The sequence below is a fragment of the Phasianus colchicus genome, chromosome 16 (assembly GCF_987193195.1).
Source record: "Phasianus colchicus chromosome 16, bPhaCol1.hap1.1, whole genome shotgun sequence".
Taxonomy (NCBI): domain Eukaryota; kingdom Metazoa; phylum Chordata; class Aves; order Galliformes; family Phasianidae; genus Phasianus; species Phasianus colchicus.
The window spans coordinates 15,096,573-15,110,405 of record NC_143451.1 but is presented as its reverse complement, the minus strand read 5'-3'; the positions used below and the strand labels follow the sequence as shown (position 1 = coordinate 15,110,405).

Here is a 13,833-nt window from a genome sequence, read left to right as displayed (position 1 = left end):
CATTCCCACTGGTTTCTTCTATGGAAATGTACACATATACTTCAGAACAAGCAATCAGAGACAGCTTGAGTAGGATGGAACAAAACTTTTTCTCCCCAGTTTATGGTATATGAATATTGAACTACTTCTCCCTCTTCCAGATAGCACAGAATATTTATTTATTTATTTATTTATTAAATTCAATGCAAACTCAAAGTTTCTGAGTTCTGCCAGGCAACTTTATGTATTCATGATGATGTTCACTCTGAGGGGAGAATCCTAAAACACATTGACTGATCAGTTGTTGCCGAATGAGATCAATTCATGTTCTGGTTGTTGGATGCAGGCGTTGTGCTGAACTTCCATCCTGTACCAGGTTCCTTGTTCTGGAGAGCACGCTTTGCCAACAGCACCACCTGGCATTGCTTGCACATAGCCAAATTTACAACCTAACCTTAGAGAAGGCTTAATGAGGGGAGCTGAGGAAGGTTCCAGAGTGATCTGTTTATAAACTGCCAAAATAGTAGCATAATAAAAGGTCACATATTTAAGCATTTCAAAACAGAAACAATGGATAAATGATGAGCACAGCCTTCATTCTTTCTCTTTTTGTGTGCACGTTGCCTTTCTCATGTGTTGATTACAGTTAATTTGTTGATGAAACTCATTTCATGAGAAGCACTCAGCAACATACTTGATCTGCTTGTGATTCACGTGTAATGGGAATGCCTTCAAAGAATTAAACACTCGTGTTTTCCAGAAATTCAGGAGTTCCAGCTTGTAGCTATGTGATAACTTCATACAATTATAAAGTACTTCTCAGAATGTCATGCAATCACTTACTGATTTCATATAAATGAGTTCTGTTCGTTAGTCAATTTGAATAATCCTTAACTGGTGAGCAGAAAATGTATTATGCGTAGTGGGAACTTTGAACTGAAGACCCCGAGGTGCGCTGCTGCTTTGCTCTTGGCTTTTTACAGAATCCTTAGTTCTAATTTTAACAAAGTCTGGCTTTATCAATCTTTCCTTCTGTGCACACTGTATCTCTTAACGCAAACTTGCTCTCACAAGCAGTGGTGAGATGATGCAAGCTGCAGTTACAGAGCTAGAAGTGCTTAACTGTGATCTAGCTTTAATGAGTCTAAAATGTAACAAGTCAAAGGCTTTGTGGTAACAAGGGGTGAATGTAGTATCTGTGTATGTGAAGACACTTCTACTTCATTCCAAGGCCAAGATGTGAGAAATACAGCAGATACGGCCTTGATAGGTATGACTGAAAAGAAAAAAGCCACTGACGTGTCCTTTATGTAACACAATTAGGAAAGTAACATGTTTTCCTTCAAACTGCTCTTTTTAAACTGCAGTCTTTTTGGAAATAATTCAGTACCTTGTGGTTTGATACTATTTAAAAGAACCTGAAGAACATTCCTCTCTCTGCTGCCAGAGGGTAATGGAAGCAGGCCAGAAGAAAGAGCTCATTAACACTCCTTCTGTGGAATGCATTTGTTTCTTTACAATTGAAGAAATTGCATCAAACAATTTACAGGCATTTGAACACCATTTTTTCCTGTATTCCTGAGGTTAGTTATTACAGCTTCTGAGGGAAACGATGAAAGAACATTCTGCTGGCAACCGGAGGCCACTTTGCAACAGTCCCATGGGTGTCACCAGCTGGTGCTGGGAGAGGTCTGCTCTCTGGACATGAGTGCACGTGTTCTGCACGTGTAAGGCTCACAAGAGTGATACATCTGTGAAGCACCATTCGTGTATAATAGGGCTTTTGCAGGTTTACTGCTCCTGAAGTGAAAGCTCTGTGACTTTAAGTTTTCTTGTTATTGAACAATTTACTTCATTTTCCCCTTGTTATTTTCAAGCACTGTCACTTTAAACTTCTATTCCTCAGCTATGTGTAGATTTTATCCCCCTGTTTTTTATGAATTGCTTTAAACACCGCACTGAGTTCAGTACTTTTCTTCACAGTAATGTTTTTTGAAATGATGTTAGTGTCATGTAATCACCACTGCCTGTTTGCAGCAGAGCAAAACATTGCCCTCTTTTCTGCAGGTAAAGTAGGAAGGGTAGAGTGCTCATTCCTTTGGTTTTTTCCTCCTAAAATAATGAAGATGTTTCTGCTTAGTTAATTTAAAAATATATATATATGTATACTGTCTTACTTGCTTTCTTTTTAACTGATCTCATGAATTAGTAATGAGAATAGTCATAACAATTTTCTCTTGATACCCGTCAGCTGGTGACCACAGTAGTGTTAGAAGGGCTGCTGCCTGCACTCTCGTGCTCTTCTCTGAGTCCTTGGGCTGGGAACTGACCGCTGTTTTGTTGCCCTCTCCCCCTGCCCGCAGTGCCACGCGTTGTGGCCGTTTCTCCGCAGATGCGTCTGGTGGAAGACAATCCCTCATCGCTGTCTCTGGTGGAGATCTATAAGCAGCGCTGCGCCAAGAAGGGCATTGAGCACGACAACCCCATTTCTCGGTACTACGACAGGCTGGCAACGGTGCAAGCGCGGGGGACTCAAGCTAGCCACCAGGTATTAGAACATAGAGTGAGTTTTAACGAGGATTCTTACTTAGGACTTTGTTACAGTGTGTTCAACTCCCTCCCATTAGGTGGAGGATGGAGTGTTTCACTGAGGAGGTGGTTTGCATTTGTTTTGTTTTTACTATAAGTGTTCTTGGGAGTTCTTATACCTCAGTGGCATTTTGGAGTATCTTTGAAAGCCTCCAAGAAGTTGTATTTGTTTGCTGCAGGTTGTGTTGGGGAACTCAGCTGGAAGCAGATGAAGGATTCATTACTGCTAGGCCCTTTTGGATAATGCTTAGCAAATAATGAATTGATAGCATGGGAAAAGCATTCCTATTTCATGTTCCTAATTTGCATAAGCAGAGCATGCCATGTGGTGCCATCTCCTCATCTTCTGATGTTCATCCTGAAAATGAGGGTGGATTCATCCCACTCGAGGCAACTAGGAACAGAGATTAATCTCACCCTAATAAATGACAGTACTTGGAAAGTAGCAACGTCTGCCTCTATAGCCTCCATCAGACATCTGATTCTGAGAAATACAGTTACTTTATAGTTTTTATTTCAAGGTTAATGCAAATTCTTATACCAAATGCTAGTCCCACGTCCAATACAGCTGTTAGAAAACACACGGTGTATCACAGACATCATTTTGGAGAACCTTTTCTGTTGTTACATAACACTTTGTTTTATTTTCCATCTTCTATTTTGAGGATCTTTTTCCTTCAAGTTATGGAACTCTTTAACAGCCATGGAACTGCAGTCAGTTTGACTGTCACTCTTTCTGGTGCAATAGAACATATCCTAACTTTATTTCTTTTTCTATTTAATTAGGCTAGGATATGCTACAGTAATGAAATATTTTGGTAAACCGTGTATGTTTACATCAAGGGAAAAATTATAGCTTATTTTTCACTTAGAAAAATGAATACATTTTCTCTCTTTACATTTTTGAGGTAATTTTGCTGTAATAATACATAAAACTAATTATTTTACCCAGAGAGTTTCCCTGTAATAAAATCCTTTACCTTTTCCAGTAAACTACACTGTGTACAAAGAAACCAGGTTTTAGGTTGCAATCTTTGTAGATCCCAAGTGTAATTTCACATCTTGTCATTATGCTTTTTTGTTTGTCGAATGCCTTCCAAAAAAATCTGCCTAATTGCTGCTGTATCCGTGTGCATACTTTTCCTTCTGCCAGCTGTCTCCTCGTGCTGCCTACGGACTGCCATCACCTGATAATGAGAACAAACCGAGGCTGTTAGTAATCTTTTCAGCTGTTGTTGCAGACCAGTTATGGAACGAATCCATGTCACTGTCCTTGGTTGGCGTTTTGCTCAGTAACACGTTAGTCTGAGCAGCAACCTTTCTGACTTTATTTTATGTAAGGATTCTATCCCAGACCCTTTGAAATTCAGAGAAATGAAGTAGGCTCCAGAACCTTTGTCACTTCATTGCTGAGTGATGTTTACATCCTTCGCTGCAAAAGGGGATTTTTCACTGAGAGGACATGATGTGGAAAATGTGAGCAGCCCTGAAAGGAAAATTCACCTTCAGTAGTGTTCAGCATCCTGGTGCCTGAGGTTGGAAATGAGTATTACTATTAACACATACCAATTTTCAGACTTAAGCTGAGGATTTCATTTTATTGCTGACAAATGCATATCTAGCTTGCACTGAATATAAAAAATAACAAAGAGTGGAGTGTGTTCCATTAGTTTGCCTTAAGGAAGTGCTGCATTGTGATTGAACGTCTCTTTAGTTTACTTCTGATTTTCTTGAAAGGTTTGAAGATACTTCAATCAGTGCATAACTTTTCACTCTTGGATTTTCTCATGTCAGACTGACTGTAGATCTACAGCTTACTTGGTTTTATTAAAATTTGAGTCTTGTAAGATAGAGGTTATTTGGCAGCTGTGCAGGGGATGGACTTCTAAAGCATCATGTATTTTGATAAGGAAATCAGGAAATGTTGGATTAAAAGTGTCGAAGTTTGGGATGTTTTCCTACAATGGGGTACAGCAGTTCAGTGAAGTTTGGTAGTTGTTTTTGGCATAAAAAAAACCATAAATGGCATAAATATTTATGGCATTTTTATTTGGCATAAATACAGTTGTTTTTGTTGCTAAAAAATTGCACTAAAAACGATCTCTTTCAAATAATATTTTTCATATATAGGTTCTCAGAGATATACTTAAAGAAGTGCAGAGTAACATGGTGCCACGCAGTATGCTCAAGGAGTGGGCTTTACATACATTCCCCAATGCCACGGATTACTGGACATTTCGAAAGATGTTCACTATTCAATTGGCCCTGATTGGCTTTGCAGAATTCATCTTTCATTTAAACAGACTCAACCCTGAAATGCTGCAGATAGCTCAGGTATGCTTTATTTTGTCCTAACTGCATGCTGTGTTTTTTGATCAAATGGAAATTTGGGAGTTTGAATTGAGTCAAAATGGGAATTTGAGATATATAATTAACAGTGTGTTTCAGTAGGTTTTCATTTGATTACGTGATTGCACATCATGTAGGTAGTGATTTATAATGCAGACCCAGTTGCCATCAACTCTGTCTTCCTTCTGTGGTTAGAATTTAGAACATAATCTGTAAAGCTGATCACAGATATTGGAGCTGTTACTGTGAGTGAATGGTAAGTCTCTCTTTAGTCTTTCTTTAAACTTTTGCTTTGGATAGACCTGTGTGCCGAACAGCTTAAATAAACACACAACAAAATAAAACTTCGGAGGGTAAATTTTTAAAAGAATACCCTTTTCAAATAATGCCCTCTTTCTTGCATTGACATCATGTCAAGCTACAACTCCTATTAATAGTAATTTCTCTGTTTTAACCCAATATTTAAAATGAGGCTTGCCACCTTAGTGGAGCAATGGTGGTATGTATTAAAGCCTTAATGCCATTTTAATGCATGGAGGAGGGCTATGCTGTGTATGGCACTGTAGATCCCCACTGTGCAGCTGTGCTGTTAGGTTTTCTTACCTGGAGTGAGCAGCACACAGAGAGCAGTTACCCAGAGCTGAGATGCCTGGAGAGTGAAGGCCCATCTTTCTGCCAGACCCCTGCTAGAGGAATATTGCTTCCCGTGGTTTAATACTGCAGTCTATGTTCATTACAGCTTTTTGGACACTCACGTTGATAAAAATTACTTCAGTTTGAACTTTTTACTCAAAAACTTGTGTGCATTTTGGTTTTCCATGCAGGATACTGGCAAGCTAAACGTGGCCTATTTCCGCTTTGACATTAACGATGCTACAGGAGATCTGGATGCCAACCGCCCGGTTCCATTCCGGCTCACACCAAACATCTCGGAGTTTCTTACCACCATTGGGGTGTCTGGCCCGCTCACCGCCTCTATGATTGCAGTGGCTCGCTGCTTTGCACAGCCAAACTTTAAGGTTCGTACACCTTTCCAAACGTTGTCTTCCTTAATAGAAACTGAGCACCTCGTATTTATGTTTTGAAGTGTTACCTCAAGGTCATCACAAAAGCAGCTGAAGTCTTTGCCTTTTTGGAAAGAATAGGAGGAAATAGGTGTAATTGTACCCTGAATTTCTTTTTTATTCTGTTGAAGCATGTTAATTCAGGCTGATTGTTTCAGTGCTGTAGCCTCATAAATCCCTACGCGTTCTGGCAGTGGTAAGTAGTGAAATGACAAATGCAACATCATTTAGAATCTTCATAATATACTGTGAATAGAAATGTGTTTGGCCTTTGTTAGCAGAGCAGAATGCTCAAGATACATTGTTCCTTTGATGGATTCTAGCTCTTAGCAGGGTGTAGTTTTCTAAAGAAATTGTCTAACTTCCTTTTAAATTCTAATGCTTTCCAAAAATGAGGCATCTTGCACTTAGGCAGCAATTTGCACCAGAACAGCATTGCACAGAACGAACCGTAGCTGTAGTGTGAGCTAGTTACTTTTTAGAAGATGGAAAATATCCTAAAATGATTTTTTTTCTTTGTAATACAGAAAGTTTAGATTTTTTTTTTAAATAATTCATCACTTTACCTTACAAAGCCATGTCTCTACATGCAAATGAGTTTGCAGACTTGGTCTGTAATTTGTGCACCCCGATGATGAAAACCCAATTAGACTTCTCATATTGAATTTCCAAGATGAGAGCACAGGTGCCCATTTATTCTTTTTGGAGTGATGTGTGCCCAGCTCCTTTCAGCTACGTGGTTATAATTGTGTTAGCTTGTCTGAATTCTGGACATAAGAGGAATTCCTTTAACGTTTGATTAATCTTTTTTTTTCTTTTTTTTTCCTTAACAGAAGCCTATAAAATTTAATTATTATATGTATGTATATGTTGGCCTGATGTCTAGATATGCTAAAAAATGCTTATTTATTATATGCAAACAGAAGGTTTATTTCAGACCGGATACCTGAAAATGTTAGAAGCTTGAGTAGGTTAATATTTAGTTGAAAATCTGTAATGTAATGCCAGTGCTTGTTGAGATTAACCAACAGTCTGATTTTTCTCCCTCATGTAGGTTGATGGTATCCTAAAAACTGTGCTGCGGGATGAAATAATTGCATGGCACAAAAAAACACAGGAGGACACTTCCTCTCCACTCTCAGCAGCTGGACAGCCCGAAAATATGGACAGCCAGCAGCTGGTTTCACTCGTTCAGAAAGCCGTCACTGCCATCATGACTCGACTTCATAATCTTGCTCAGTTTGAAGGAGGAGAAAGCAAAGTGAACACGCTGGTAGCAGCTGCAAATAGCTTGGATAATCTCTGTCGGATGGATCCTGCCTGGCACCCCTGGCTGTAACTTGAAATTTGCATTGGCTTTTTTTTTTTTTTTGCTGCTGTCGGTGGTGTGAGCCATATTCTGTGCTAAGAAATGTGAAAAAGAAATCAGACCTTGGCTTACCTGTCACACCACATTTTGTCAGTCTTCGTTCGACTGTGTTTACAGGAATAGGACAGTTTTACTGTTTTTAATTCCATGAGGGTGTGTTTCCTCCTGTTAAAAAAAAAAAAAAAAAAAAGGAAAAAGAAGAAGGGTGTTGAATCTGCAACAATGACTTTTGCAAGTAGCTTAAAATTAGGGAAGGAAACTTAAAAATATACAGAAAAATCTTATTTTATGATGAGGACTGTAAAACTAGCACTGTTAGATTTAGGATTTGCCGTTCCTAATAACCAATAGCATATAAAGTTTTTATACAATAATAATAATTAAAACAGCCAGAATTCCCAGTTACTGGGTTTTACTTTGTGAAATTTTACTTAATCACTGTTCCTTCATGATACCAAATGGAAGGCTCGAATAAATACTCTTCCTTTAGTTTGCTTCAGAAATTCACATGAGCAAATTTGGCTTGTACAGAGAATTTTGTACCAAATGTATAGAGGCATCTTTTTGTTAGGCACTGAGAAAAGGATGGTGAAATTGTGCAAGGTTTCCTTGGAGCACAAGCTATGTACAGTAGAAGTGTAAGACATTTAGGGCATTTGGTTTAGTTGTGGACAGTGTTGGGGGGGAAAGCTTATAAAAAGAATGGGAAAAGTCATCTATTGATACATGTATTTGACTGCAATAGATAAAGAAGATAAATCTTATGAAGTTATCTCTTTTTTAATGTTTAGAATTACAATAGCTTCTTTAGAATGAATCTGTTTCTTTGTAATTTAAGAAGAGAGGAATTTAATGTTTCACTCAAGTCTTTCTGTTGTGTTAGCATTTTTATAAAACCTCAGTGCTGAGAATGTTAAATTTGTACAGAGTGATTTTTTCAAAATAAATATTTTAAAAAACTCTCTATGACATTCATTGGGTAGTTTTAATACAGAGCTATGGCAGAAGTTGAAAAGATGCAAAAGCAAGTATGATCTTCAAACTAAAATAGCCTGAGCATCAAAAGGTGAGAGCTGCATTACTGAGACACGTGTGTGATGTGTTTGCTGTTGAGCAGTTTGTTTTTGGAAGAGCTGCAACTAGGAAATAGGAGTATGACAAGGATTTCTTCAGTGTGCTTCTTGCTAAGCCAGTGTGGTAACAGTCTGTTTATTAATCATCTGTCTTTAAACAGAACAGCCTGTGTCCTACCTGCAAGAATTACAGCTTTGAAGTAATTGCTCAGAGGTCAAGATTACAGATGGAGATGAACTCTATTAGGGGTTTTCTGCAACTCCCATAGAAACATGGTTTTGAACCATAGTAAAAAAGATCTTTCTCTTTTTATTTAAAAAAAAAAAAAATTAATAAGATGTCAAAAGATTCTTCAGATATTTCTGAGCAACATGAGTTGCATAATTGAAGCTAATCACCACTGTTCATCAGTGTACTGTCTCCGAGGGAAGGGGAATTTCCACAAGGCAGTCTGACTTCTGGCTGGGAGAGCTCCCAGGTGATCATCATCTAACTTTGGTGGCTACCTGCAGACCAAGGCCTGCAGTAGGTAAGACTGCAATCAAGTTGTCATCTGGGGGGAATAGAAGCAACATATGCATTCCACAGGTCTCTTACAGAGGTGCAAAATAACCTGTTCCTTTTATGTTTGCAGCCATGAGCAGAACAATCAACGATACGGACCTCTGTCAGTGACGTGCAGGAGGTGCAGGTCTCTATGTGCTGTTCATCTTACACAAAGGTTCTGCTAACAACAAAGCAGCACTAAGCCTGGCATGGAGAAGTGAAGCTGATGGACAGGAGGTGCTCTGTGTGTATACATACATGCATTTATTTACACACACGTACACTGAGTTTACAGCCATGAACTCAAACCTGTTAATTTACTTTCTTTAAACCTCTCTGCAGGCTACGCATTAAATAGGTTGGAAGGCTGCACTTTGTCATGTCAGAGCTCTGATAAAACTCTGTCTTCATTCAGGTGGGAGGTTCTGGCATGCTGTTCTGGGCACGAAGCCTCTGGTGGTTCATACAGAATGTTTTGCTGAATGTTAGTTATGCATAAATGCTAAGGTATGTGTCAATTAAACATAATATATAGGATCATGCCTATAATTTTCATAGGTTAATTTATGCATTTGCACCTGTTCTTTATTTTTTGACTAATGATGAGTACTCCCAGTGTTAGAAATGAAGATATGTTGTGCTCCAGCATAGATACACTTCTTTTCCTTTGGAATATAGTTATAACATGGCAGAAAAAATATAGTTAAAATATAGCAGGAAAAACAAAATGCACTTTTGAAAAAGGAAATTAGGATATTATTAACTTGTAAATGGAAAAAAAAAAGCTCTACTATTAGCTCTGGTAAGTAAATGTGTGATAAAGAATGTATGGAAAAAAGATATGTTTTTAGGGAAAAAGCCTGGGAAATATATGAACATTTTGTTTTCTTTGTAAAATATGGTACAGCTCGATATTGAGTGATAAACTTAGTTTATTTGGTGTAGAATTTTTAATAATTTAATTGTGGAAATTTTGAAGATATTTGTTTCATTTGCTTGAGCTACAGAAGTGTGCTGTGCATTGCTGTAAGATTGTTCCACTTAAAGCATTTCCCATGCAAGTTTTTTTTAGTTTCTTCCCAGGTGAGGTGCACTGGGGCTTCTCCCAGCTGAATTCCTGCTGCCTTCAGGATGGCAGCCAACCACCGGGCTGGGCAGCAGGTAAGGCTGGTCAGGTTGTGTGCTCGAGGTGCGGGCGCTGAGATCAGATGGGTTGAGTGTTTGTGCACACACAGATGGGAAGATTTACTGTGGCTCCAGCTGTGGATTGGGCTGGGACAAAGAGCTAATTACTTCTCACCAGATATATTTTCATTCTGGATTATGCTTCTGTTTGCTGTGATGAATAAAGCTGCGTCCCCTTTATTCCCATCCTTGGTTTGTGTGCTCCTTACATACTGAAGAGAGTGATAGGTTGAATCATGCTGCATGCCATTATTTACAGCTGGAAGCTGAAATACACGAGTGATAAGGACTGTATAAGGATTTGGAAAACAAATGTATTCTTTTTGGCAAAGACTCGCTTCCTTATCAAAATCATGTTGGCAAGAATAATCTGAACTTTCTTCTTATAAAACATAACACATCCTGCATGTGTCACAACATGCTCTATATTCAGTCATTCACAACGAAGCTTAGTGCTTTTATGACTTGAAGGGAATTGTTGGCTTCCTTTTATTGAAGATTGTAATGTTTGTAGCTGTGAAATATGGCACTTTTTGCATCAGAGGAGTTGCAGTATCTCTTTTTTCTTCATCATTTGCATGTCTTAGATATGTCCAACTGTGAGAAGACAACGTTCCCTGAAAGGAAATCATCAGATAACTCAGCTATTTCTCTGTTCACGATAGAACTTAAAGTAGGAAAGTGAGATTGCAAGTTAAAGGGGACAAACTTATAAATTTGTGTGGCATCTTTCTTGGTTGTTGAAATATGCTCCTAAAAGAAAATGTGGGGTGTGATAAAATAGAGCAAATGTGGGTAAGAGAATTGTTTTAATGAGGTCCCTGGTGGCGTTAATGTGCAAACATTAATACTTGGATCTTCTGTTTCATGAATACATGCTATGGATTTACCTTATTTTGTGAGAGGGTTTACACAGTACTAACAGAGCTCCACCAGTGGCTCCAAGGAGGTAAATCACAGCAGCTTTTAGTTATATGTGAGCATTCTTTGGAGCCAATGGAAATCTTCTGGTGTACGTTGTATGATCAGGAACTGCCTGCCAGCAGGTTAGCTAGTCTGACATAGCCCATGATTATCTTCAAGAACACGTGCCGTTTCCATTACCTCCATTTAATTTTTTATGATTTTTGCCAGGTCCCGTTTCTGAGCCTGCTAAAAACAGCTCCAGGTTTTGCTGGACGAGCTCTTTGCACCTGCACTCCCTCCTCGTGCTGTTCCGAGGCTCACCTGGAGCTGGCAGCAGCTGGGCGAGGAGGGGCCCGGCTCTGGCTGCATGGGGCTGAGCTCCTGGGCGGGGGGGGGGGCAGCTCTGCGCGGTGGGTCTGGGTTGGTCCTGGTAATTGTAATATTGCTAACTAAGAAGCAGCTCTAGCTGGAAATACTGCAGACAAAAACGTGAACTGGGGATTTTAAGTGGTGAGTAAATAGTTAACGATTTTCCTCAGATTAGACAGTGTTTTCTGGTCTCTTTTTGTAACTTTTGTCTCCGATGGTGCTTACACAATTTAACCACTTATTATTGTCTGCTCTGGAAGAGGATTGTCAGAATTCATTTGCTTAAGCAAATTACGCTCCAAAGCAGAATCCTTTAACGTTAACTGAGCGTTTGAGTCCACCTCTGAAACTGGTGCGTCGTTTCCTCTCCTGTAACCGGGCTGCCCGTGAATTGCCAGACGGGAGGGGGGAAATCAGTCACTGCTGGGAGAAGGTGACTCAAAGCGTTTCAGCAGCAAACAACGAAAGCTGTGTTTCACAACGGCAGTAGAATAAAGTCGCTTTTAAGGCTCCGATCCGATTCAGATCGGATGGATGAAGCGCTGTTTTGCGGGGCAGGCACCTCCCGGGCAGAACAGCGCACACCTGCGGAGGCTGCTCGTCAGCCCCGCGTGGGCTGGAGAGAAGCACGTGCGAAGGCTGTGCTGCGGCTCCTGCGCTTTCCATCGCTCATCTGCTGTGCCGGGGCTCCGCAGCCACCCGGCGGCATTCGGCAGACGAAGTTCTGTTCGAAAGAGGCGGTGAAATCCAGAAGAAAAAAAAAAACAAAAAAAAACCCAGCCTGTGAGATTGTCACCGTAGTGTTTTGCATCTTGGCTATGGCCTTTCCACTCGCTTTAAATTTGCGTCGCAGGGGAGGCTGTGTTTTGTCAGCCACGCCGTGCTCCCTCTCTGCTCTGCACCTCCTGCCGGCAGGACGGCCGCTGCCCGCGCGCAGCTCCTCCTCTCGCGCAGGGCGGGAGCCTCGAGCGGCACGGGGCGGCTGGAGGGGCGGCACGCAGCGGGCGCGTGCAGCGGGCGGGCGCTGGAGGCGCAGCGCGAGGCGGCCGTTAGGGGCTGTGGGGAGCTGTGAGGGGCGGATGGGAGGGCTGCTCTTGGGGCTGCTTTTCACGAGGACGAGCCGTGGCAGGTGGAGGTGCTTGCACCGCTCTCCGTGTTTTGGCAGCGCAGGCTCTTGGATTTATGAGCCGCTTTGGGCTGAGGCTGTTTATTTTTTGTTGTGCTCAGCAGTGTGAGCATCTTCAGCGCCGTCCTGAACAGTTATCTGTCAGAACAGAGTGCCAATAGAAGCCCTTTTCCAGTCCGTCCGGTTCTGTGCTTCTGGGTGGAACAGACATTTGTTATGTTTAGAGGTGGTTTTGCTGAGACTTCTCGATTCCTTGTGCCCCAGGTGCCAACGGCCGGCCCCATTTCTGCCCGCAGCCTCATTTAGTTGAGGGCAGGGCGCTTATCCAGCTCTGATCGATCACAGCTGTACCTTAATCAGTCAACTGCTGCAGCGCAGCCTCGGCGAGCCGTCCGTGTGCCCGCTGTGCTGCGGAGCGTTCCTCAGTCTGTTGTCTGGGCAAGGGCAGGGACTTGTGCGAGCTCTTTGTTTCTCCTGATACGCATTAATTATTGTCTCTCCGCTCCTCGCTGCCATTTGTAAGTGGCACTAAAGAATCTATTTTGCTTATTCAGCTGGAGTTCTCATCGGCAGCAATTCATAAGCTGCTTTAGAGTGGGTCAGTGCTGCTTAACCAGTGCAAGTGGTGCAGAACTTTTAACTGAGATCTGGTGGTGTCACTGCAGTTTTGTTTCGTGTTGTAATGGTCATCTCCATTCCCTTCTGCAGTGAGAAAAGTAACAGTTATCACGTACAGAGGTACGTAAAGAAAGATGTCGTATTAAACTTCTGTAAACTAAGTGTGCTATTTTCAAGGTTTTTTTTTTTTCTCACACAATAGAGTAATATACTCTTATGCATATTAGAGCTCTATGCTCTTATTTATTTGTTGCTTTTTTTTTTTTTTTTTTTCTTTTCCCCTCTTTAAAGCTTCAGTATGTGAGAGGACCACTCTGCATTGTCATGAGATGCAGAGAACTACGGGTCAAAACTTGGGTTTCCTTGTCCAGCTGTGCTGGTGGCACGCGCCCTGCAATATGAAGTAAGTGGGAAAAAATGATTTTGATACTTAGAGAGGTGAATGTAAAACAAATCTGCTTTTTAGCTCATAGATAGGAAGCATTGCTTTCAGTTAAAACATTCTGTATATCTGTCTTGTTAAGGTACTGCAGTTTGGGCAGCCCAGCCAGAGCTTTATTGGAATTAAATTTTTAAACCTTGGTCTGCAAAACGCTGTGGTCTTCTATAGCCCCTTACTGACCCCTTCCCCCTTCTGCTGGCAACAACTAGTAGAGGCT

The 13,833-nt window shown here is 40.9% G+C and overlaps 1 protein-coding gene and 1 long non-coding RNA gene across 19 annotated transcripts in view; both read left to right on the top strand.

Moving 5' to 3' along the window:
- Window positions 1-8,308, top strand: part of TRRAP (transformation/transcription domain associated protein) — a 75,460-nt gene extending 67,152 nt beyond the window's left edge. For all 5 annotated transcript variants that reach the window (XM_031606868.2, XM_031606866.2, XM_031606867.2 and 2 more), the window contains exons 68-71: window positions 2,343-2,527; window positions 4,699-4,902; window positions 5,742-5,936; window positions 7,036-8,308. In XM_031606868.2, the coding sequence (XP_031462728.2) occupies window positions 2,343-2,527; window positions 4,699-4,902; window positions 5,742-5,936; window positions 7,036-7,320 (869 nt within the window). In that variant the 3' untranslated portion in view covers window positions 7,321-8,308. The remainder of the gene's footprint in view (window positions 1-2,342; window positions 2,528-4,698; window positions 4,903-5,741; window positions 5,937-7,035) is intronic.
- A 4,188-nt stretch (window positions 8,309-12,496) lies between these two features.
- The window catches only part of LOC116237402 (uncharacterized), a 221,758-nt gene continuing 220,421 nt past the window's right edge, over window positions 12,497-13,833 (top strand). For all 14 annotated transcript variants that reach the window (XR_016471520.1, XR_016471517.1, XR_016471528.1 and 11 more), the window contains exons 1-2: window positions 12,497-13,294; window positions 13,466-13,577. This is a non-coding gene — a long non-coding RNA (uncharacterized LOC116237402). The remainder of the gene's footprint in view (window positions 13,295-13,465; window positions 13,578-13,833) is intronic.